Source organism: Diadema setosum, chromosome 14 (assembly GCF_964275005.1).
Source record: "Diadema setosum chromosome 14, eeDiaSeto1, whole genome shotgun sequence".
Lineage (NCBI taxonomy): Eukaryota > Metazoa > Echinodermata > Echinoidea > Diadematoida > Diadematidae > Diadema > Diadema setosum.
The window spans coordinates 18585400-18612904 of record NC_092698.1 but is presented as its reverse complement, the minus strand read 5'-3'; the positions used below and the strand labels follow the sequence as shown (position 1 = coordinate 18612904).

At 39.0% G+C, this 27505-nt stretch overlaps 1 protein-coding gene across 1 annotated transcript in view; it reads left to right on the top strand.

Annotated features, from left to right (window-relative positions):
• LOC140237675 (uncharacterized) overlaps positions 1-27505 on the top strand; it is a 37224-nt gene that overhangs the window by 4915 nt on the left and 4804 nt on the right. The window contains exons 2-5 of the mRNA XM_072317601.1: positions 642-988; positions 6086-6222; positions 9298-9550; positions 25252-25431. Coding sequence (XP_072173702.1) covers positions 683-988; positions 6086-6222; positions 9298-9550; positions 25252-25431 — 876 coding nt within the window. The 5' untranslated portion in view covers positions 642-682. The remainder of the gene's footprint in view (positions 1-641; positions 989-6085; positions 6223-9297; positions 9551-25251; positions 25432-27505) is intronic.

The window sequence follows — 27505 nt, the reverse complement described above, 5'->3', positions numbered from 1 at the left end:
ACGGTAGGGACTTTTCGATTTCAACCTGTGGACGTGGCCATCGAGGAAATGACGTCATTTTAAGGAACTGCGCATGCTCAAGGTTCTATAGCACGTCCAACGCCAGAATCGCTAACGCGTGTTCGAGGGATTTCACATCCACCCGAGATTTATGACATGATGACGTCATCGCATGGCACAACCAGTCGCCAGCCCACTATAGGAGACAGGGGCCATGACGTCATAGCAGTACGTCACAAACGGCGTGCACTGAAATTGAAATGTGTGATAACACCGCGGATGTGCCGAGTGGACTGCGGCCATTTTGAGCCGCTTTCGTACGAGACTGGCAACCACGTCCATGCAATCGAAAAGTCCTTATTAATGCTTTTAGCACACCATGTACAAGAATATTGGGGAATTATGATAATGTAATACATTACTATTATGACTTATATGTACAATGTATAATGACGTTTTCAGCATCATTAGTAATGCTATGTTTAGTGGAGAAATAGTATAATATTTATGTAATCATAATTTGTGTAGGCCACTTCAAGTCCTATCCCTCTCACTTGAACGTATCTGATATTGACAAACTTTGATTCAACCAGCACACTAGATGTATGTCTCTTCTCTTTACATTGGTATTAACCCACTAGATGTGAAATTTGAGGGAGACTGTGTTTACGAGAGGGCCACCATGAGAGATTTCTGTGATTGGTGTCAGCAAAGCAATGCTGCCTCAGATGAATCAATGAGAGACGGCCCGCCACTTGCTCCAGCCGACACCAAGGGTAGCCATGGCAGGTCAACCGACCTAAGAGCAAGGAACATCTCTCCTGATCTTGCATCCGTCCCTGAAGTTCCGCCGAGCAGGACAGATGGAACTCAGCTCTCTCTGACGTCCTCCAATCCGCTGATGTCCTACAGTCCCAGCAGGTACTGGTGCTATGCCGATTACAAGTACATGCTCGAACTGTTTCAAGACCACCTCCACCTGCTAGAGGTACATGGGATTTTTTTTTTTTTTTTTTTTTTTTTTTTTTGGGGGGGGGGGGGGGTTCTTGTAGGCCCTGCATCCCAACCTCATCATTTCCCCATCATATCAATTTCTGTTATTTTGTTTCAGGCTATATACAGTACAGTCAAACTTGGATACCTCGACGTCGGATAAGCCGAATATCACTTACCTCGGGGGGATATGACGTATGAGTGGACAACAATACAAAGAAAATATAAAGGAAATGCAACAAAAATTCACTTTTCTAGAATTATGAAAAAACAATGGACCAACCGCTTTCAGAAAGCAGGGGGAATAATTGCTACCCTTAACATATATCAATATCAAGTTGATGGAATTTGTAATTTTCATGAAAAATGGATTTTTGCAGAATTTTCTTTATATTTTCTTGGTATTGTTGTCCACTCATACGTCATAACCTCTAGTAGTCTCCTCATCCAGCGGTTCCAACATCAAAACTTTAAAAATTCATAACTTTTGCATCGATTGTCCGATTTTTTTTAAACTTTCACTGATGTGTTCTACTAATGTTGCTGCTTTCACTCAATCCACATTGTTCTTGGGGTTTATCTTCCCTTTAAGCATTATTGAAGTGATACAGATGCCCATGTCTAAAACAAATGAATAGAAAATTCAATCATTTTACTCTGTGTTTAAAGATTTGACAAATAGGCGTAGAGATTATTTAAAAAGTTGATGCCCATTATATTGAGGAGGTCAAAACTTACGTTTGAAATGAGAAAATGGGAGCATTTTGCTGACATTTGTTAGCATCCGACATTTGTTTTAGCATTGTAAAAAGCCGAAAGTTACCGTTATTCATTTTTAAATGTAAAAGCAAACAACCGACATTCATTTTAGAATCTTACGGAGCTGAATACTATCCTAATCCATTTCCAAACGTGAAAGCAAACATCCGCTATTTGTTTTTAGCATCTAACTGAGCGGATTAATACCATTAATCATTTCCAAATGTTAAAGCAACAATCTGTTATTTATTTTTGCTTCGTACGGAGCAGAATATTACCGTTATTCATTTCAAACATCCGACATTTATTTCATTATCGAACGGAGCCGAATGTTACTGCTGTCCACTTCTGAAAGTGAAATGAATCATCTGACAATTATTTTATCATCGCACGGAGCCGAATGTTACTGTTTTTCATTTTTGAACGTCAAGGCAGACATCAGACATTTTGGACCACGAAACGTATAGCTGAATGTTACTGATATTTATTTCGAAATGTACCGTAGCAAATATCCAATATTTTTTTTTTATCATCGTATGGGGCAGAATGTTTCTGCTGTTCACTTCCAAACATGCCAAACGTAAAAGCAATCATTCGACATGTATTTTAGCATCTTCCGGAGCTGAATGCTATTGACATTTACTTTCGAACGTAAAAGCACACATCCGGCATTTATTTTATCAGCGTACGGAGTTGAATATTATTGTTATTCACTTCAGAACATCAAAGCAAACATTCGACATCTATTTTAGCATCTTCCGGAGCTAAATGTTATTGCAATTTACTTTCGAACGTAAAAGCAAACATCCAGCATTTATTTCATCATTGTCAGGAGTTGAATAATCGTGTTACTCTTTTCCGAACGTCAAAGCAAACATCAAACATTAATTTTACCATTAAACGCAGCTGAATGTTACTGTTATTCATTTCGAAATTTAAAAGCAAACATCAGACAGTTATTTTAGCATCATATGGACATGATGGAGCAGAATATTACTGCTATTTTCTTCCGAACATAAAAACGATCATCTGACATCTATTTTAGCATCTTCCGGAGCCGAATGCTATTGCTATTTACTTTCGAAAGTATAAGGAAACATCCGACATTTATTTAACCATCGTACGGAGTTGAATGTTATTGTTTTTCATTTCCGAACGTCATAGCAAAAATTCGACATTTATTTCAGCGTCTTCCGGAGCCGAATGTTATCCTTATTCATATCCGAACGCAAAATCAAATATCTAACGTTAGTTTTAGCACCATACGGAGCTGAGTCTTATCGTTATTCATTTCCAAAAGTATGAGCAAACATCCGACATTTATTTTAGTATCATACCGAGTCGAATATTACCGTCATTCATTTCCACAATTAAACGCAAACCCCTGACATTTATTTTAGCATCTTACGTAGCCGATTGTTACCGCTGTTCATTTTCAAAAGTAAAGGCAAACATCCAATTTTTTTTTTTTTTTTTTGGTGGCGCGATCGGGCCACCAAAATCTTTATTTCTGAAATTTTGATTTCATTTCCGATTTTCACTCAATTCATTCATATAAAAGTTGATTCAATTCAAATTGGCAAGCATGCAAACAATCAGTAGGCACTATAACAGACACCATGTTGAACATCGATAAACGTCGAACATCGATAAACATCGGATAAGTCGAAGAAAATTCGACGTATGCGTACCTCGAAATTCGCGTACGTCGAACCATTTTCTTCAGTCCCGACGAATTTGAGATATCCGAGTTTGACTGTATACCATTGAACTGTATTGAAGATGTTTGTCTTTTTTTTTGGGGGGGGGGGTGGGGGTGGGGGGAGGGGAAGGTGGGGGAAGCAGGCGAGGGGCACTGTGATTTAGTGGGCAGGACTCTTCACTTTCAAACAGTGGTCCTGGGTTGGAGCCCTGCCAAGTACTTACACTGTATATCTTTAGAAAAGAAGTTTTTACCCATGGGCATGAGATGTCCCTCTCGACCCTGGTATAAGATTGGATATACCTTACCTCACAGTGCTGGGGTAATGACAATAGCAGGGCTGTTTGGAAGAGCAGTTCTAATGCTGAAGAGGTTACCATGGATAGATAGACAATGTTATCATTATTATTATTATCATTATTATTATTATTATTATTATTATTGTTATTATTATTATTATTAGTAGTAGTAGTAGTAGTAGTAGTAGTAGTAATAGTAGTAGTGGAAGTACAGAGACTCCAACCCCAAGCACCTTCTGATCTGGAGATTCTCCCTCCCGAAACCCCTAGCAAACGGGAGACTCCAAGTTGATGTGTGCGAAGCACGAAGTTCCTAGGGTTCTAGATGTTCTCTGGTGCTCTCTAAGGGTGGGATTTCACGGAGCACGCGAACGATTTGCGAAGGACGCGAATGACAAAATCCAACATTCGGAAAAGTTTCTCTCCGAATGTTTTCCGACAATGAAGCCAAAAACTATTCTTGCGCAATTTGTGCGAAGTTTCCACGACGTATGTGCGAATGTCGTGTGTATCATTGCTAAAGTACAGCATGTTACGTACACGAAGAACACGCGACGGAAATGCGAACAACGAAAAATTTTCAATAATCATGGGAGAAAATGTACCCAAGGAGAGGTGGAAGCTGGCTTGAGTTGAATTTTTTCTTTCCTCTATTTCTCCTTTTTTTTTCTCTCATTTCTCTATCGTGTACTTACCTACATTTTTTCCTAGGACATATCTCCACTAGTAAAGCATTTGATCTTTTTTTTTTTTTTTTTTGCAGTTCCTCCAACACATAATCTCTATAGTTCAAATGAAATTTTACATACTTTAGATTAATTTTTAGTGTATTCTGCGATTTTTTTGTGTGTATATCAACCATTCATTTCTCTTCGCTAGTCTTTAATTTCTTTTGTTACTATAGTTGTTAATAATTGTTTGATGTTTAGATGTATGCTACGATTTTTATTTGTAGAAAACGTATAGGTCATACATCCCCCAAACGTGCGCTAAACGTTCGCGAGAATGTCTCAAAAGGTACGCGAACAGTTTGCGATTACGTCGTAAAATGATCGGAAAACTTCGCAGATTTCGTGTAACATACGCGAGACATTCTCCAAAGTTTCGGAGTCTGTTTGGGGTTTCACGAACATTTTGCGAACATCGCGCGTGTCTTGCGAAGGTCTTGCGCATATGACGAGGCTTTAAAGACACTTTTGAGAACAATTCACGAGCAAATCATGACCAAGTGTGTAGAAAAGGTTCGCAAAAAATTTCAAACTTTTTTGAAATTCTCGCCGAAGTAAAAACGACATTCGCGAACAATTGACGACGCTTCCGAACCCTCACGTTCGTTTGGCAATCATTTGCAGACTAAAATACGAATGCTGGATTTTTCCATTCGCGTCCTTCGCAAATCGTTCGCGTGCTCCGTGAAATCCCACCCTAAGGCTTATTTTTTCAACACACGATAGCAATAAGTAAGAAATCCTTTCCACCGGGAGACACAGAGCCAGGGCGGGAGAAATCAAATCTCAAGCGGGAGAACGGGAGATTTGGCCAAAAATGGGCTTTCGGCGGGAGATCTCCCGTCGAAAACGGGAGAGTTGGAGTCTCTGGAAGTAGTAGTAGTACTGTTGTAATATTGTGAGAGAATTGCTCTTCAAAATTGTGGGGATAATGATACTTTGCATGAAAGTCTTGATAGTTGCATTCAAGTAAGACTCGGCTAGAGTTGTTGCCCAAGAGATTCACATTTGTGTTTACACAGTAATATAGTACATTTGGATACTTATCACGAAGTGCCAAGAAGTATACAGTGAAAGGACATGTATTAGCAAGAGTTAGTGCTGTTTGGACAGGTCATGTAATTGATGTGAAAAAAAAAAAAACTGTACAAGAAGAAATAGTAGAATAAGCTGTCTTCAGAGTATCAACTGCAAAATTGCACCCATTTTTTTTTTATTATTGTTATTTTTTTTTTTTTTTGAGAACAAGGGAAGACAGTGACTTTTGATGCATGGAACCAATGACAAGTACAGATTGTAGTATGCTCTCAAATTGTTATCATACTACCAACTTGGAGATAACTGCATACATTCCCAAAAGATACAACAATTGGTTGACAGTAAGGCAGTCATAAATGTGACATATCTGATTGATATGGGTACAATTTTAATCACCACTCCATGTTAAACAATCTGTTTTTTTCCAGTGATAATTTTGTTCTGGTAGGTCTACTCTCTTGAGTGTGACATCTATCCCTTGAATATGAGATGAATGTTTTATAATTCATGGTTATAGCAACACGGCTGGAGCTCAATATGTGGGATTTTCCAACTGTAATTCTCAGGATGTGAGGTGGAAAGACCTGGGCTACCCAGACTACGATGGCCGACAGAGCACAATTTGGATCGGGAGCGAGGGCGCCAGCACACCTTGTCATCAGGACACTTACGGCTTCAACTTGGTCGCCCAGATTGCTGGAAGGTAAAAGGCAGATGAGCATGAAGATGTTTGCATTGGTATGAGATGTGCTGCATCTACATAGCAGCCAAAAAAATTTGACCTCAAGTCTGTTCTGTCTCTCTGAAATAAAAGTCAAATCTAAGACATTTGGTGATAGGGCTCTTTGAAAAATGGCACCATCATTATGGAATGATCTCCCTCTCTGTATTATATGCATGACAGATTTTGATTTAAAATTAAAATCTGTGTTAAAAAACCGCTTTTTTGATAATTGTTAATTATATGTGAATAGAGAAATATTTGAAAGATTTTGTTTCCATGTGTATAGACTATTTTATGGTATTATGCATTCTGAGAACTGATTATTCTGAGAACTGATTATTATTATTTTTATTATTATTATTAATAATAAAAGTGCTGATTTTTGGGTCGCAATTCATATTCAGTGGGCATGTCTACAATTTAATGACTCCCTATATTTTGTATAGCCGTTCTTTCTCATCAGGATGTAGAAATGGCAGAGGATTGGAACCTTTGTGGTGCTTGACGGCTGGCCAACAAGCATGGCCCAAGCAAACCACAGGTTAAAGGGATCGTATAGTTTTGGTTGAGACCTAACTTCAGGGGCCCGTTTCATAAAACTTGTCATCAGTGACAAGTTGTCATACATGTGACAAGCTACTGAAATCCTTGCATCTGATTGGCTGAGAGCAAATTTGTCATAGAAATGTAGCAGTTGTCACTGATAAGTATTATGAAACGGGCCCCAGGTTTCTAACACTTTTTGGTAAGATAATGAGAAACCTCATGAAATATGAAAGAGCATGTACTTCAATGTTTAATTCAACGTTTATTTGATGAAAATTGGTTTTGAAATGGCTGAGATATGCAAAATAGAGCAATCCTAATAAAATGTGGGACTCACCCTTTATTATGATTGCTTTATTTTACTTTGTTTTTGGATGTCTCAGCAATTCCAAAACCGCTTTTCATCAAATAAACTTTGAATTTGTCTTAGAATGACATGCTCTGTACTATTTCATAAATGGTTTCTTGGTATCTCACAAAAAAGTTAAAAGCCTAATCCTCGCCTCCACCAATACTGTACCATCCCTATAATTTTAAGGAATCTTAGCCAACTTATCTTCATGAGGGCAGAGTGATTCGTAATGAGTAACTCGTGAAAGTGGCTTCATTTTTGGAGTAAGACAGTTGGGATTTGGACAGGACATCACTTAACCCATTATTTGACAATTAATCAAAAAAAGTCATTTTCACCAAAATTGCAGATACAAGGTCTTGTCACCCCAGCGACGATATGTTGTTCTTTGAACAATTGCTATCCGTTTGTATCCCTTGTATGTAACGCTGGTTGAAGGCGCATTTCCACATTCGCATTGTGGACAGTAAAACTATCAATTCAATTTATAAAAACAAAGAAAATGGGTATACAATCGTACAAGCATGAAGAATGAAGGTGCAAAAATTGCTATGTACTGCAGCATCAAATGAAAATTTAAAGAATTACAATATGGGGAATAATCATCAAATGAAAAGCAAAGTGGTAATGATATTGATAACATAGAAAACAGTTTAGACATATCTATAAATACTTCAGATTTAAAAATTGAAGTCATGTTAATAGATTGCTCCATCAAACATCAGGGGGAAAATAATGTGAGAGTGAGAAAATGGAAATGAGTGAGGGTAACAGAATGTGTAATGACAGAAGACCATCTCTAAACTCTAAAAACATAGGGAAAATGGTCTGGTGTACATTTTACAGTTTCCTGGATGTACCATGCAAAATCGGGCTTACTGATTAATAAAGCCTGAAGTAAGTGCAGATTCTTAAAGGGAACGTAAACCCCAAGAACAATGTGGATTGAGTGAAAGCAGTAATATTAGTAGAACACATCAATGAAAGTTTGAGGAAAATCGGGCACTCGATGCAAAAGTTATGAATTTTTAAAGTTTTGGTGTTGGAACTGCTGGGTAAGGAGACTACTAGAGGTTATGACGTATGAGTGGACTACACTATAAAGAAAATATAAAGGGAAATCAGGAAAAATTCATTTTTCATGAAAATTATACATTCCCTCAACTTGATACTGACATATGTGAGGGGTAGCACTAATTCCCCCTGCTTTCTGAAAGTGGTTACTCAAGAGCTCTTTCATTTTGGTAGAAAAAGGAATTTTTGTGAAATTCCTTTTACATTTTCTTTATATTGTTGTCCTCTAATACGTCATAACCTCTAGTAGTCTCCTCATCCAGCGGTTCCAACACCAAAACGTTAAAAATTCGTAACTTTTGCATCGATAGTCCGATTTTTCTCAAATTTTCCCTGATGTGTTCTATTAATGCTAATGCTTTTACTCAATCCACATTGCCCTTTGGGTTTGCCTTCCCTTTAACTCTTTATGTGCCATCGTGGAAACCCCCTGTGTGCCACATTATTCTAAGAAACCAGCGTTGTCATGCTTTGGGAAAATATTCTGTTTTTTAGATCCATGTAACTTTTATAGATTTCTGTTTAGCTGGACACGTAATGAGCAAAGTTGTAAAGAAAATGCCAAGCATTGTTGTGATGCACCGCATTCAGCCTTTTTTAGCTCACCTGAGCCAAAGGCTCAAGTGAGGGGGGGGGGGGAGGGGGGGAGGGGGGGGTTGGGAAGGTCCAAATGGGGGCCTGAATTGTACATTTTCATCTTCTTCCTGACAACCTCATGATGGATTTTCGTCAAACTTGGCAGGTAGCATCCCTAGGGGGTCAGGATCTCAATTTATCAAAATGGGCACCATGCCCCACCCAAAGGGCCCCAGGGGCCCCCCAATCCCCCAAATTAAGGAATCTTAAAAAATTTGGGCCTTATTGTACATTTTCATCTTCTACTTCAGAATATATACCTGGTCAAATTTTAGTAGAGCTGTGAATAATTTAGATTAGTGACTGCGTGAAAGGTGAACTTGTGATACTCAGGTGAGTGCTAGACCCGCGGGTCTCTTGTTATTTTTTATTTTTTTTCTTTGCTTTGACAATGAGTAATGAGCTCGGTTGTTCATACACAGTCCCACCTTTCCCTTTCTGCGCAGGAAGAGATGGCGTCTCTTCCCGCCTTCTCAGACGGAGATGATGTACCCGACAAGACTTCCGTATGAAGAGTCCAGCATCTTCAGTGCGGTCAACGTCAAAACCCCCGACCTCTCGCGGCATCCAAAGTTCTCCCAAGCCACGCCCTATGTTGTTGACCTGTGCCCCGGGGACGTCCTATTCGTCCCGAACCACTGGTGGCACTATGTGGAGAGTTTAGACACGTCCATCAGCATCAACTGCTGGATTGACGTGGTAAGTACAACTTAGCTGACGCCACCCAGTATGGCTGAAATCTTACAAGTGACTTTATTATTTTTTTTTTTCGTGCGTCACTCGAAGTAATGGAGCAATTAACTTCAAAAGCTGAAAATAGCAGAGAGTAGCTACATGTATGCACCTACTGTTCCTCGAGGGAGAGTTTTGACACCCTCTTACATTCACAGCTGCAAGGTAGCTGCTCTGTATAATATGAGCTATGTTAACAAGTTCTATTCTTATGAGGGGGGAGGGACAGGTGGTCCCCTCACAAACTTGTTGATCTGCCTTGCAACCGTAGAGATATTCACATTCATCCTTCATGATGTTGCTGTCTGTTTTCCATGTGTTTGGTCACCAAATTGCCTTAGGCACAAGTTCTTTTTATCAGATTACAATTACTGATCGACTGTCCGTCAATATGGGCACATTACACATTTGATCAATGTGTTGCCTGTTGACAAAAGCATTAATTTTCCCCAAGAAATCAATCCCATAAGTTTCTAGTGATAATTTACTCTGTCATAACTGTTTGTTGTGTGGCATAATCTATGTTTGTAAGACCAGGCGTCCTCTAGGGCGTGGACAAGACGCGGACAAGATGTGGAAAGCAAATTTGGTAATTCCGCACTCATTCGGCAACCTCACCACATGTTCTTGAAAGTGTCCTTTTTACTGTCCTAAACATGTCCGGGCGTTTCCGCACCTATGGGAGAGAGAAAAATTTCTGCTTCCAAATTTTGATAGAGACCAAAATTTGGAAGCAGAAATGAACTTCCTGACACCTTCGGCAACTTGTCATGAGGACATCGTCAGGACATCCCGCCTGTCTGTAACCCTTCAGCTCCTTTCGCGAATGCTCCTGAAAGAAATGGAATGAAAGAAAGGTGTGGGGAAGCTTCGTGAATGAAAGCGGAAGACACCTGGGGGGCATTTCATGAAGGAACTTGTCGGATAAAATGTCCGACAAGTCAATTATATCCGACAAGTTCAGAGAAATCAGCCAATCGGACTAAAGAATTTCTCAAAACTTGTCGGATATAATTGACTTGTCAGATATTTTATTCGACAAGTTCCTTCATGAAATGCCCTCCGAGAATACTTTAGGACAGCGCGGAGCTGATGTGGATCTATGTATGCAAGTGTCCGGAGCTGATGTGGACATTTTGTGATCAAGACATGAAAGAGTCATGACGTTCCACGAGTGAAAGGATTTTGAAAGTTAAAAAACTAGATCAATGCAGCATCATGTCAATGAAATGCAAAAAGACCAATCAAAAGGGAGGCGAGGTCCCCATGCTAACCCCACAGCCAAACCTCTCTTCCACTGATTAGGAACAGGTAAATATCAGCATTTCCCAGTCCCAAATGAAGAAAGCAAAGCAGAAGGCAGTGGATATTTTGCCAACAGTAACTAGGAAAAAGAGGGAGCAGCACTCTCCGCTCCGAGCAAACTTTGTTTTTTGTTGTGTTCTTTTAATAAATCATTTTCATTTGAGGAATTTTTAATAGTTGCCATTACATCGTATACATAGTGTATCGTTTTGTTCGCTTTAAATGTGACCGCCCAACTCAAAACCCACAAAAGTGGAACTAGGTCAAAATCTTTAATATATTTATATATCTATTTATTGGTAGTGAATCTCGGTAGATTCGTATAATTGAACGAATGATTAGAGTTATTTTGTGTGTGTGTGTGTGTGTGTGTGTGTGTGTTTCTTAGGTTAAATGTATGCTGATATAAGTTCATTTTAGTGGTTTTTTTTTTTTTCTTTTCGTCCTGAAACAGCTGTTCATGTATCATGTTTGTGTGTAAATGTACTTGTATACATGTATATATTTGTGTAACTGTCAATTGTGGTGTGATGGACCGGGTCCACTGTATTTCTTTCCTTGTACTTACCTGCCTGTGGGCAGGTAGTATCCTAGGAATATTCATCACATGCTTTAATTTGCAAAGGAAATAAAGTATGTTATATATATATATACTGTGACGTAAAAAAAAATAAAATAAAATAAAAATGAACTAGAGCAGCACTGAGAGCGCAGACCTCCGCCAAAGCAGCTCATTTCACTCACTGATCTTATTCTTCCGTAGAGATCAGTGATTTCTACCCATACGTATGGATCCTGAAAAATCACCCAACTTCCCAAAATGGAAGCCTTTTGTTACATCATCAAAGCCAGCTGTGCGGCGCGCCTCGCCCTGGACCAGAAACTACAGCACGCACTCTAGTGCGCGTATGAAAACTAAAAAAATATGCCGCTTGAACTCCCAAGTTTATTGACCCTACCGGCCAAAATATTGGAAATCCTTCATAAAATCCATAGAAATGTCTGGATCACTACCAAAATTTAATCATCTGTTCCTTGTGTCATTCTCAAGCTTTCCTGAAAGTTTCATCCAAATCCGTTCGCAAATTTTGGAATTATTTTGCACATGGACAAACAAACCAATCGTAATGAAAATGTAACCTCCTCCCTTGGCGGAGGTAAAAATCTGTTGCCCGTGTATTACAATGTAAGCGCATAGCTCCTGTGTGTGATACGCATACTGCATACCAGCCTGCCTGCGATGGTGGGATGTGGGATAACGCTTAGGCGCCTACTGCACATATGTAGTTTTGCCCCACAGCAAGTTGAACCCTGGCCTGACGATGTCATCGGCAACCTCATCTATAGAGTACCTATGGCAGCAAATCAAATGATAGACAAATATAGTGTACTTCTTTCAAGGTTTCATTGCTGTTGTTGTACACTCAGGCAGAAAGAGCTGTGGCAAAAACACATGATGAAAATGACCTTTTTTCATCATTATTTCATCTGTTGACGTATGACTGTCCGTCAGAGGAGCATCACAAAAAACATGTCTGACGCCACCATTTACTGCAAAAGTTTGAAGTAAATGATGCATAATCCTATATATCATAGCAATTTGTGTAGCATCTCTCACTAAATGGTAGAACTTGACCTTGTTTGTCTTTGCTGATTTAGATGATACTGATGTTTTGTTGTGAACAAAATATTTTCACTGAAAATGGGCTAAGAAAGTGGAGTTACATTGGAATTTTAATCTGAGACCTGTGGATTGCCAGATTGGTCCTCATGCTTTCTGCTAGAACTGAACTATGGAAAGCCCTAGTGTGGCGATTGTCCCTGAATCCACATAATTTTCATTTGCTTGTGTGGTTATCATAACCTGACATAAGTCTTGAAGATCCAAATCATGTGGGGGTGAATGTCAGAGATCCCAATGTGATGCAAATTTGTGTATAGGCCTACTATGTAAATGTAAATTCAAATAAATAGGGGAATGGAATAGAAATACATGCTATGAATGAAAACAAGGAAGAAATTGGGATTACATGAAATTGGGATTCTAACCCAATACCTCTGGATTGCTTGACTGGGTGCTCTTCTTGGTTGAGTTATGACGAGCCTTAGTTTGATCTTCATCCTTTATTGATGAACGGCTTATGGCCCTCACAATCTCAAACTTTAGTCACCATAGTCACTAAACTGTTATTGTCGTGATTCAAGTCAAAGACCATACAAAAACTGTTTTTGCCTTGTAATGGGACTGACTGGTGGCACTGCTGGCAACTTTGATATCCCACATTTGACTGTGTCACTTTGACACAACCACAATATTGATATGTGGAAGGCATGGGGGGTAAAATTAGTATAACTTAAAAGGGGCATTCCAGGCAATTTTCATAATTTCATATCATGTAGCACATAAATCAACAGCTCCATGTATAGATTTGTGGAATTTATTGTGGTGCTTGAGCAGTGTTGATGACATAGGAGCCTCACATGTTTCAGGAATGTAGCAGTGTAATTCTGTTACTGTGCCACTTGCTTAAGAAGTTCACCTGTGTAGAATCTATGCATACCTTCTTCTTTTATTCTGCTTCCTTGAGCCCCAACTCCTGCATTCTTATGGTGAGGCTGCCATGTCATCATCCTTGTTCATTGCAATTTGTTATAAATTTTGAAAACATTCTTATTTCTCATCCAAATCATTATAAATTCTGAAAATCTGTACTCAGTATAACTAATTTATAGTTGTTCAAATGTTAAAGTCTGATAATCATCTGGAGATCTCCTTTACGAACCTTTAAAGGTATAGAAATGAAACTCGGCAGATGTATGTATGATTAGTGAATAAAGTTGTGCCTATTGACTTGTGGTTGTACATGCTGGAGAGCAAAGGTCAAGGTCAAATTCTTAAAATTTGATTATAATTCACTCATTTTTATGCAATGCTTCAAGTTTTTGGCGTTTTTTTCCTTGAAACTTTGTTTTACATACATTTACCAGTTATAGATTCCCTGGTACAAGTTTTGGGTCATGGGGTTAAGGGTCAAAAGGTCAAAGTTTGAGAAAATACTCATAATTTGACTTGGTTTCACCATATCTTGGAAATAACTGAAGATGTGTTTATGAAACTTAGCATATATGTATGAGTGGACAAAGTTGTTCCTGTTGACTTTTGGTTGCATCTAGAGTGTTCAAGGTTAAAGGTCAAGTCTTTTTCATAGGAGTCTGAGCTGCTGGAGTGGAATATTACCCCGCATTCACATTGGTCCCCGTGACTGTTCACATTGGTCCCCGCAACATGGAGACAGCCACAAGAGATCTTATCTTTTTTTACGACTGACCGTTCACATTGGTATCTCATCTGTCCCCGAGCTGTGGGGGCATTTCGGGGCTTGGAGCGAGCTCTGCCACTTGAATGCAGGCATTGCGCATGCGCACATTTGATGACCACATCTGGACGCTATCAATTGGGCCCCAAGGTCACTCTCCCCTCCAAATCACGTACCCCACTTGCTTTGCGGGGACGAGGGGACAAGTCCCAGCGAGCATTCACATTATGGTTTTTGAGGAGAAAGTCCCACAGCTCGGAACTTTCCCCGCGTTGCAGGGACCAATGTGAACGCGGGGTTAGTCAGGGCCGGCGCAGTGTTTTCAAAAGTGTGGGGGCCCACTTCCGGGTTTTATGAGCTAACAAGCAAAAAAAAAAAAAAAAAAAAAGGCTCATCTCTTCTCCCCGTCCATTTCCTGGTTTCTTCGGCTGACAAGCAGAAAAAAACAACAAACAAACAAACAAACAAAAAAGATCCTCAGCTCATCTCTACCTGTCCACTTCCGGGTTTCTTCAGCCGACAAACAAACAAACAAAAAAAAAAGGTCTTCAGAGAAAAAAACATAACCTTACCGCCGCCATACTTCAGTATCGCTATCTATTTCTATTTTAGTGCCACTTACATACTTCCGGGTTAAAAAAAGTGTGAGGCCCAAAGTGATGACACCTTATGTATTCCTTTGTATGGTGCACAAAAAGTGTGGGGGCCCGAGCCCCCACCGTAAAAGTGATAGTTCTAGTTATGAATCATAGTGTGATATGAGTGTCAAATATAGACAAGTATGTATGTCTTCTTTTCTCTGCCATAAACAGCATAATTACTGAGTGAAGAGAAACCTTACGTGTGAATCCAACATGATAATATGTTTGGGAGAGTTTATTTTTGGCATATTGGCAGACAAAATCCTGTGTGAAAGGATGAAAAATATGTTGTTATGTATTAAAAGACAAAATAGCCTACAGGAATGAAAGAGAACTGAGCATGATTAACAAACTCTCTGACGTTCATGAAGATCACAGATCTTGAACCATTTATGACTGTGTATACGGTATGCATTATCAGATAGGACTACATATGTGACCCTGCACCACAAAACAAACAAAAAGTCGCCAGACATGACATTTTGGATAAGAGCAAAGTCTGAAAGAGAAAACTTTAAGCTTTAAAATGATGTATAACTCAAATCAAATGGACTCTCCTAACCGATCTACATATTGGAAAGAAAGCACACACTCAGGAAAGTGTGAACTGAGAAAAGAGCCTCTGAAGTACAGTTTCTATTCAAGCGCTTAATCTTTATACCGAGCCGTGCTGGCTGTGCGATGAATTGGACAAAAACAAAACAAAACAAAACAACAGGATGTAAACTGCTGAAGTAACAACAATGAAGGGATTATCAGATTAAATTTAAATTGAGCATGCTTTATTAACACTGTCTGTCCATAATTAATGCCAACTTTCAAGGCAGTAGCATCATCCCTTCAAAAGTTGTTAGAGTTGAAAGTGAAGAGTGTGTACAAGGTTTTTAAGAAATGAAAAGGGGACTCTAAAGACAGACCTAATCACACTATTCTACCAAAAATCTTCCGAGATAAACTGCTAAAAAATCACACTTTCCTCCCCGTTTTAGGATCCCAAATTTTAGCATAATGTAGAAGGAGACTTGGTCTTTCAGAAAATATGAAAAAGTCAAGATCGGCTAGGTTGACCCATTTCACCTGTTTTCAGTCCTCACACAAAATCAGTGTGTGTGACTTTCTGTTCGTATTGTGATGCATGGTCACATATTATCTTGGGAAAGTTGTTGGCCTTGGAGTCATAGGTGAAGGGTCAAAATCAAGTAAAATATACTGAATTTCCACTTTTTTCTCTATAGATACAACCATAGTAGGTCTCAGAAATGGCTCAAGGTATCAATTTATGAAACTGAGTAAGCCTGTACTATATGCCTGTATTGCCAGTCAGTGATCTTTTTGGACCCTTTTTGGTAAAAGGTCAAGAGTCAAAGATCAGGTTGAAAATGCTGAAATTCTACTCCTAGTGTATATGATGCTGAAGTAAAGCTATTTCTCCATTGGTGCTCCATAATGGCTTAATACTTTGCAACAATATTTTGTAATTTTTTTTTTTTTTCTGTGATCCTTCCCACAAGTTTTGATACCAAATTTATTGTAATTGGACCTACAGTACAGATGTCAGATTAGGAAGTTATAAAAGACATTTGTAAAGAGAAAAAATGCTATTCCTAAAACTTTCTGCAGTGAGAAATAACCTCCAGTGCTATGATTTCTTGCATGAATTAGCATGAATTCATTCATATGAAATAATGAAAAAGGACTTTCATAAATTCAGCTACAGAGCTTTCTAGTTTATTTCATCCTATACCCTCATACAAAGTTTTGAAGCAATCAGGCAATCCATGGCCAAGATTTTTTTTTTTTTTTTTTGGGGGGGGGGGGCGGGAGGGGGTGGGGGGCATAATGGCCTCCCTACAGTTATAACAAGAGTAAATATTCCCCAGGAGCATTAGGGTTAAATTATTCAGTGGGAGAAGCTATGGATTTTTTCCCTTTTATTTCACAGAGAATTTGAGATCTCTTACTTTTCATCTTTGGTAGCCCTTAGATGATATTTGAGTCAAACTTGCTTATATAAGTCAAACTGTGGAAGCAATATCAAGGTTTAAATATTCTGCCCCATCTCTTTGATTTTTTTTTTTTTGTGGTGGTTTTTATTTATTTATTTGTAAAGAAAAAAAATGTGATTCCTAAAACTTTTAATCACATTCTTTTATTTATTTATTTTAGGACAGGACAGGTCCCCCTTATATACATGTGGATTGAGTGAATGTAACACTATCAGTAGAACACATCATCGAAAGTTTGAGGAAAATCGGACAATCCATTTAAAAGCTATACAGCTTATGTACATATGAATTTCTTAGAGTTTCTGTGCGGTCCTGCTGGATGAAAAGACTGTTTAAAGTTTATTATGTCACATGGCTGTTCGTAATGATACAGGAAAATTTTGAAGGGAATTCCACAAAATTTAATTTCTTTGAAGGAAATACACATTCCCTGGAGTTGTCATTGACATCATACTATAAAGGGTGATATTGTTCCCCCTACCTTCTGAAAGAAGCAAGTCAAGTGTTCTGTTATTATGTGAGAACAGTGAAGATGTGTTGAAATTTCTTAATGTTTTCTCTGTACCGTTGCATATTATGCTATCACAAGCTGCAGTATTTTAGTCTTCTCATCCAGTGATGGCAGCACTGAATCTTTAAAAATTAATAACTTCTGAATGGATTGTCTGATTTTCCTCAAACATTCACTGATGTGTTCTACTAATATTGCTGCTTTCTCTCAATTCACAAGGTAAACTTGTCATTTAGAGAATGTGAAAACTTCACAATCCATTGACATGCAGCCAGTTTCAATGACAATATACTATAAATTTAGGCCCACTCAATTTTACAGATCTAGGTTAATATATTGAACAACATAGAATGTTATCAGTTTAAATTGTCATAGTCATTTCGTTGGCTGAGAACCAGAAGGTTGCTACAAATCGGTTTCTGTGTTTTGAGTGTAATGGCAAAGGAGCAATCAATTCTCACGAAATAAAAAGTTTATCTAATCAAAAGTGGGTAGATAATTATACCCCCGCCAAACGAAGTTTGAAGGGGGTATATAGGAATCAGCGGACGGTCGGGCGGTCGGTCGGGCAGTCGGTCGGGCGGTCGGGCGGTCGGTCCGTTTCAAATCTTGTGTCGCGAACTACTTCCTCAGTTTTCAACCGATTCCCATAAAACTTGGCACAGATGTGTGCGTTGGGTTGTAGATGTGCAAGACGTATTTTTTGACAGTACCCAAAAGTACGTTGCCATGGTAACGGCATATTATGGGCAAAAATGGGTACAAATCTTGCGTCGCGAACTCCTCCCACAGTTTTTGATCAATTTTTATGAAATTAGGTACAGATGTTCATCTGAATATGTTAGTGTGCAAGACACATATTTCTGCAGTGGCAAAAAGTGCATTGCCATGGTAACGGCATGTTATTGGTAAAATATAGGGCAAAATGCTTCATGGCAAAACTGCTTCATCAGTGTTCTTCCAATTCTCATGGAATTCATATTGAATGTTTGTCTTAGGATATAGGTCAGCATGACACATTTCTTGACAGTGACAAAAAGTATGTTCCATGGTAACAGCTCACATATTATGAGCCAAAATGATGGAAAATTTTGTGTTGCAAACTACTTCCTCAGTTTTTGCCCAATTTCCGTGAAACTGGGTACAGATGTGTGCCTTTGGTTGTAGATGTGCAAGACGCATTTTTTGACAGTACCCGAAAGTACGTTGCCATGGTAATGGCATATTAATGGCAGAAGATCAAGGAAAGATCTTGCGGATTTAACTACTTCCTCAGTTTTTGGACCAAAGCTTATGAAATGTGGCACACACCTTGATCTTGGTGGGAAGATGTGGAAGACATATTTTTCGGACGTGTCGGAAGCTGCGTTGCCATGGTAACGGCATATAAATGGCAGAAGATCAAGGAAAGATCTTGCGGATTGAACTACTTCCTCTGTATTCGACTGAAGCTCATGAAATGTGGCACACACATTGGTCTTGGTGGGAAGATGTGCAAGACATATTTTTTGGACGTGTCAGAAGCTGCGTTGCCATGGTAACGGCATATTAATGGCGGAAGATCAAGGAAAGATCTTGTGGATTGAACTACTTCCTCAGTTTTTGACAAAAGCTTATGAAATGCGGCACACACAATAGTCTTGGTGGGAAGATGTGCAAGACATATTTTTCGGACGTGTCGGAAGCTGCGTTGCCATGGTAATGGCATTTAAATGGCAGAAGATCAAGGAAAGATCATTCCTTGGGTAAGACCTTCAGTGATATTTCTAGTTTTATTAGCATTGTCACAAATATTGCATTAAAAAAAAGATGCGTAAAATTCCCAAGGATTTAAAGTGAATATTGCAGACTTTGTTTCTTCACCAGTGGAGCTGCCATTATAATCAAGATGTTATTCAATGTTTTGTTTTATTTTGTTTCGTTGTGGCTCATTAATGCAAGGTGTTAATACTGTTATGAAAGCTGACTAGAGTGTAATGTTTGTCTCTATTGTGACCCACTTGAGTTTCTGATAAATAATATGAAAGCACACCTGAGAGACAAAATTGCTTGGCAACTCTTCCAAGAAGTACAACCAAGGAGTCTTGTTTCCATTAAGCTGCCGAGCACTTTGCCGATGATTTAACCCTGGCTGTAATGTTATAATGGATCCCGTCATCGCAAATCTCGAGAGCGAGAATGTATCGCCCCCCCCCCCCCCCCCCTGTGCGGATTCGCTGGGAGGCACAGGGCGAGCATTGTCACTTTGCACTTCAAGTTAAGAGATCACATTTGCGACTGACATTATTTCTCAAGTGTCATACTCCACCCAACAGAACCTGCTCACCCGCACTGAGATTGCTTACTTTACACTTTAATTTGTGGGACCTCACAAGTTGCTCCAACTAGTGATGTAATTACTTTTTTTCCCAGTTTCTACCCACTATGGATTAAAAAAAAAAAAAAATCCTCTTGTTACAATAGTCATCCTCACATAGAAAGTTATAGATGTACATAATATGTAGCTGTTGTTAAAGGAATAAGTGCATGACTCAGATACTGGGTACCCCTTCACATTTGGGGCAGAATATGAACTTTGTTTAAAATTTAAAAACACTGTGTTACCATGATCAACACATCTCACAATTAAGAACACCCCAGTTACCATGCGTTGCCATGGAAAGTGATGGTCACGCTCATAACTTAGTGTCCTGTTAAGCCACATCATTATTTGGGTAAATTCATTTAGATCAATAACTGAATCATTAAAACCTTTCAAAACTCTGTTACTAACCAAAATATCACAGAACATGTACAAATTAATCAAATATTCCATATTATTGGAAGGAGAGGATGTCATTCTGCACATTTGATTTGCTCGTAATATTTCGTGCCACACTTTACACTAATGACAAAATGTGGACTCATTCAGAAAATTAATGAATCCATATAAAGAGGTGGCATTATTTTCATATGTTCCTTACTCTTTGGACTTAGGCTGAATTGTTCAATATATTCAATTTTTTTGAAAACTTAGTCCAGCTTAATGTAGGTGATTCGCTCATAACACATGGACACCCAAAAAATATGAAACAGAACATAGGTATATCTTAATGATTGTGATTCACTGATTTCCTTCATTTTTCTCTTGTTTGTAATTCAAGTTGTTTCCAACACTATATCAAAACTAAGGAACAATAGTTGTATGAACTGTGCTGTTAGTGTCCACTATCTTTTTTTTCCTCACCCTTGGACACCAAGAGATATGAGCATAATCACTCTTTTCTGCAGGTCCCACCCATGCATTTGAACTCCTAATTGTTCAGAAAGTGTTGTCATGAGAAACTTCCTTCTCTTACCAGTTCATCACTTATTACTCTTATTTCTCTCCCTTTAGAAAAGGACAAGGAGACAGATATTTTGAAATTTCACACGTAACAATTTTTCTTGTGAAATACAGCATAAATTACCCCATAATCCCCCGCAATTTGGCAAAAATTATGAAAAAAATTGCTATAGATGGCTTCTGTAGGTTCTGTGAGTAATTTTTGTCTCGCCCACCGGAGGTAAAGGCGAGACTAAGGGTTCCAAATGTCGTCCGTCCGTCGTCCGTCCGTCGTCCGTCCGTCGTCCGTCACAAATGTTAAAGTTTACCTGCAAGACTCTCTTACGATGCATAACTTGGCAACTGTTACAGCAATGGCAGCCAAACTTGGATGATAGAAGCACTAGGGGTATCTTCATGTTATGGTGTTGTTGGAGGTCATGTGATGATGTCAAAGGTCATTTGAGGTCATATATTATAGAGTATGTGCAAGACTCTCTTTTCTATGTAATAGTTTATCTGCAAGACTCTCTTTTGACAAATAACTTCACATAAGTTGCTTGGATTACAACCTAACTTGGGTCATAGATGCGCTGGGGGTACCTCACAGATATAATTAGGTAGATTGATTAAGCCCATTCACAACCCACGTGTAGTTTTATAGCCAGTTGCGCGCACATTACATGCCGACATTTTGATTAGTCTTTTGTTACGTCACGGCTTGCCATGAACAGGGGGAGGTAAAAAAGAAGAAGAAAAAAAAAAAGTCAGCGTAGGCCTGCGCTATGCTGCAACTCTGCTAACCCTGTTCTGCGCACGCAAGCCATGACGTAACAAAAGACTAACCAAAATGGCGGAGATCGTGTGCGCTGGCTATGCTTTCAGACCCCACTTGATCATTCTACCTATATAGTTCTGTGGGGTACCTTCATGTTATGGTGCCGTTGGAGGTCACAGGATAAGGTCAAAGGTCATTTGAGGTCATACGTTAAAGTTTACTTGCAAGACTCTCTTATCACACGTAACTCGACACATGTTGGTACAATGGCAATCAAACTTGGGTGATGAATGCACTGGGTGTACCTTCATGTTATGGTGCCGTAAGAGGTCACATGATAAGGTCAAAGGTCATTTGAGGTCATACGTTAAAGTTTACTTGCAAGACTCTCTTATCACACGTAACTACAATGGCAATCAAACTTGGGTAATGGTAGATGTCTCTTGGGAAGTTGAAGGTAACCACAAGGTCAAAGGTCACAGACGGGTCAACAAACTTTTAGGACCCAATGTTAAGTTTTTAGGGCGCATTTCGTTTATGGCTCATAACTTTTGATCCCTTTGTCCGTTTGTGACCAAACTTGGATGGAAGATGTCCCTTGGGGAGGTGAAGGTCTTCACAAGGTCAAAGGTCACAGACAGGGGTCAACAAACTTTTAGGGCCCAATGTTATGTTTTTAGGGCGCGTTTTGATTGTGGCTCATAACTTTTGATCCCTATGTCCGTTTGTGACCAAACTTGGATGGTAGATGTCCCTTGGGGAGTTAAAGGTCATCACAAGGTCAAAGGTCACAGAAAGGGATCAACAAATTTTTAGGGCCCAACGTTATGTTTTTATGGCACGTTTCGATTATGGCTCATTACTTTTGATCCCTTTGTCTGTTTGTGACCGAACTTGGATGGTAAATGTCACTTTGGGTGTTGAAGGTCACCACAAGGTCAAAGGTCATAAGCAGGTCAATTAACTTCTGGGAGTTATAAAAGATATTAATTCCTTGTACGCGAATGGGCGAGACACAATTTGGCACTTGCCTTGTTGTTGACAGATGAGTAAGTTTTTATTTTGGAAAACAACAATTATTTTGGTATAGCATTTTCTTCTTTTTGTCTGTGACCTATTAGCGTTCCCAGTATCTGAGCCATGCACATCAAACAGTTTTTGTTGACATGGGGGATTCATATTTACATGTAACTTTTTGCATGATAGTTAGAAGCATGTTTGAAAATTAAAGAGCATACATTCCTGAGAAGAACTCAAAGTTTGTTTGATGAAAATCAGATTTGAAATGGCTGATATATCCAAAATTGAAGAAAAACAAAGTGGTCCTGCCTGATAAAAGGTGGATTCCACCTTTTATTCAGACCTCTTTGTTTTTGGATTTCTCAGCAATTTCAAAACCAGTTTTCCGCGAGGCGTAGCCCAGTCCATGTTGATATTCAACAATTGCTGCAGGGGTATATGGATAGGCACTGTGCGTCATTATCTAGATGACTGTTCAAAAAACCTTCGTTGTTAATTGCTGCATCAAAAGTACTCTGCAGGGCAATTCCGCAGTTAGGTGGACATGACATGGATAAAAGAAATGTGCCTCTTTATCTTACCCTTTGATCTAGGTATCAACTAATGCCATGGATGTTCACCAATCATTAGGGTCTTTCAAATTCAGTAGATTTTATTTTTCGTATTTATTGATTTTGCGAGAGCTAAAACCATCATTTAAAATGTACATGTGGGACTGGGGACGCTGAAATTCACTTAAATGCAAATTACAGTGGGTTCCTTTGAAATTTTTTCCTCAAAGTTTTGCTAAAGGGTAAAAGATGAATACATTTAAATACTCCAGAAGTCATGTGACATTTTATCAATTACAAAAGGGTGAAATGACCTGCGGAATTACTCCGGACAAATGTAACATTACTAACCGTAACGTTACTAACCATGCTTTTGGGGGTCTAGCTAAAAAATTATCAGTCGAACTGCTAAAAAAATTTGCGTGAACATTTGTCATGATGCAATAATTGAAATTAATGCAACACTTTGTTTGAAGTAACTTGAATTTTTGCACACTTTTTGTTACAAGACATTGATTTTTTTGTCATGTCCTTTTTTCGTAACGTTACTAACCAGCCCTTTAAGTTGCTATAGCAATTCTAATATTTCTTGGATTGTGTTCATTCTTTTCTGTATCATAAACCTGGGGAGGATGAACATGTTTTTGACATAATTTTGACTTGAAATGAATAAATGGTAATTTAGTGGTAAAAACAAATATCTAAATTTGTTCAAATGTAACGTTACTAACCGCGGAATTGCCCTCCAGTTCATTTTTTTTTAATGAGTTTTGACGTCTGAAGTGTTTTCATGCAACAGCTCGTTGACATTTCTGACTCTGTGTCATTATTACGTGTACACACGTGTGTCCTCACATGTTGGGCTCTTAGTAGAGTCAAGGGGTCTAAATGTCATCCCCCGTTTTGGTTATGAAATCAGAAATTACTACACTCTGAATGCATCTGCCAGGAGGAGGCATTTAAATCCAAAGCATTCACTGTCAAACCTGTCCACAATGACCGCTCAAGGGAAACGATAAAATGTCGGCGTTATAGACATGTGGTTGTAGTAGACATGTTCAATGCAGTAATCATGATTGGAATAGATATTTTGACTGTCTCATATGAGAACATGTACACGGTAACACCCCAATGATACATGAGTATGCATGTATACTGTACACTTGTGATATTATAAAGTCATGTTATGTGTCACTTAGTGTAGCTATTACTCACCCTGCCCCTTCATAATGATCAGCAGTTGCCTTATGAGTTTACAAACCAGGTTTGGTTGTTATGGACAGGCAGTTGTGGATAGGACATGTAGTAAAAAGGTTTGATACAATTAACCTGTTGAGGAAGAGTCCCGAGTGTACTCGGGCAAGTATCTATGGAAAATGCATGTTGTAGCAATATCAGCCCATCCGCAATGGGTAAAAGGAAACCGACACCCAAAGAGAAATGTGGATTGAGTGAAAGCAGCAACATTAGTAGAACACATCAGTGAAAGTTTGAGGAAAGTCAGGCAATCGATGCAAAAGTTATGAATTTTTAAAGTTTTGGTGTTGGAACTGCTGGATGAGGAGACTACTAGAGGTTATAGTGTCATGTGTGGACAATAATATAAAGAAAATATAAAGGGAATTCTGCAAAAATTAAGTTTTCATAAAAAGTACACATTCCATCAACTTGATACTGACATAAATATGTTAAGGTTAGCAATTATTCCCCCTGCTTTCTGTAAACTTAATCAAGTGCTCTTTCATTATGCTAGAAAAGTCAATTTTTGTGGAATTCCCTTAATATTGTCGATATATCTTGGGAAATCTTGGGAAATTCTCTTTATATTTTCCTTATATCGTTCTATGCATATGACATCATAGACTGCAGTAGTCTTCTCATTCAGGAGTGACTGCTCAGATATTTTAAGAATTCATAACTTTTGAACAGATTGTCCAATTTTCCCCAAATGTTCACAGTGTGTAACATGAGTGTATATGAAACAGACTGCATGATAATGCATCCTCTTCCCGCCTCCTCCTCTGCCATCCCCCCCCCCTCCTCTGCCCTCCCCCCCCCCCCACCCCCCGGCTGTTCGTCGTCACTTGTTTGCATTTTTTTGCTGTCGCTATCAGTTGAACACAATTCATATTTTGTTTATGTGTAGGTATATCTTTATATCTATCTATTATATGTGGACAAGGCAAAAACTTTTGACAAAGTGTATCATGTAATTGGATCTGCTGCCCTCCACAGGAGAGCGACCACATCAGTCGGGTAGAGGAAGCCATTACAAGGACCGTGGTTTGTGGGCTGATGCCTCCTTGGACGGAGAGCGTGACTGACAGCGATGACGACCGTGAGGATGAAGGCGGAACAGAGGAGGGGAGGGAAGGACCGAAGGAGACAAGACCATCATGGCTGAATCCCAATGAGGTACCCATTTTCCTTCCCTCTGCTGGATGTTATTGATATGTGACCCTCTACAACAAAAGAATCCTAAAGTTGGGGGAGGACGATTTTTCTGAAAATGGCATGACATTATTCCCTTACTCTTCCGCTCTAATTTCATATATAAGACGACTCATAAAAGTACTCGGTTGCAGAGATATCAATGATTTTAAGAGAGCTTGTCAAGTGGTTAGAGAAATCAGTGTTTTGAGTAAACCACTGTCAAATTTTTCCTTTCGATGCAGTCGTGCTCCAGGGGAGATAAGAGAGTTTTCACCTCTAGACAATAGAAGGTACGCCCCTAGCAACCTCCGTGATGTTCATTCAAGCCTAGCGCCAGCAGTGTAGCACCATGGATTGGGCGTTGTGCGAGCTTTACGCTTCGTTTAGCATCAGCCAAACGACTGACTAATAAGATCCCTCCATTGTTGCCAGGGGCAGAGTCTCTCTATGGCACTAAATCCAAATCTTCAGACACGTTTCTGTTCTGTTGAAACTCTGAAAATCATGGCCCAGAAAAATGCTTATTTCTTCCTTTTCCTTTGATTATTTAGCTTCAAAACTTTGGCAGATGATAGAAGAAACATGAGACTACAAAATTATGCCAAAATCAGAAAGTCAATGATTTTGGCCGATTTCAATTACCTGACTTCAAACTCGAGTTTTCTCAGCTCAGCAGTCAGCGACTTTAGGATCCTTTCGACGTGGCGGGTCACATAATTTAAACCCTACGGTTAGCAGCAATATCGCAGGGCAATCATATTCTGCAATTATTTGTGCAGACTTCTTTGCGAGCAATTCTTGGCTTGACATCACTGTTGATGTTTGTTGATTCTTCATTCAGCCCCAGGCAGAGTGCACCATCTAGTCTAGACAGGGGATTTCATGGTAGTATTGGCCTGACTCGGCATGTGGTGTACCTCACCAACTCATCACAGCTGGAAGGAATAGAGAAAAGAAATGATTACCCAGCATTTAATTCTCCAGAATTGACTATTTTGAAAGAATGAATGGGCAGTGGGGAAAATGAGTATTGGAAGAAAAAAAAAGAAAGTGTGATTGTAATGTTTAGATGTTTCTTTCTCTTAGCATAATAAATCTGATGAATGTAGTTTATTTTCTCTAGCTTACCTGGGCATTGTTAAAAGCTGAATTGCCTTTTCCAGTACTTTTTACTTATTTTCATTTTCTCTACATGTATGGTAGGGTTTATTTTGTGTTGTATATGATTTTATACTGTAGTGTTACTATAACTTAATCATGTATATTATTCACAGAGTACAACAGTTCATGGACAGCAAATTATCCTTGTGAGATTACTCCTTGCCTTTCTGTGTTGTACCTGCGATGTCGATACTGATGAGAATCAGTCTAAGTATTAATCCGGCTGATTGTGTTTTTTACATTTTTTTTTTATGCCTCCGCCACGAAGTGGTGCCGGAGGCATTATGTTTTCGGGTTGTCCGTCCGTCCGTCCGTCCGTCCGTCCTTCCGTCCGTCCGTAATGAATTTTGTGGACAAGGTAACTATCGAAACCTGTTGAGGTATCCTTATGAAACTTGGCATGTATGTGTATTAGGGGGTGAAGTTGTGCCTATCAACTTTTGGGTGCACATGCTCAAGGTCAAAGGTCAAAAGGTCAAGGTCAAATACATAAAATTTCACTATTTCCACCATATCTATTGAATGCCTGAAGATATTTTCTTGAAACTTAGTGTATACATGTATTACCCAATTAAGATTCTCTGGTGAAAGTTTGGGTCATGAGGTCAAAGGTCAAAGGTCAAAAGGTCAGGGTCAAATACATAAAATTTCACTATTTCCACCATATCTATTGAATGCCTGAAGATATTTTCTTGAAACTTAGTGTATACATGTATTACCCAATTAAGATTCTCTGGTGAAAGTTTGGGTCATGAGGTCAAAGGTCAAAGGTCAAAAGGTCAAGTAAAAATATTAAAACTTCTTTTTTTTCTCCGTACCTTGGAAAATTGTTCAAGGTATCTTCATGGAACATAGTATATACATGTACTGACTGGAAGTGATTATCGAGAGAATG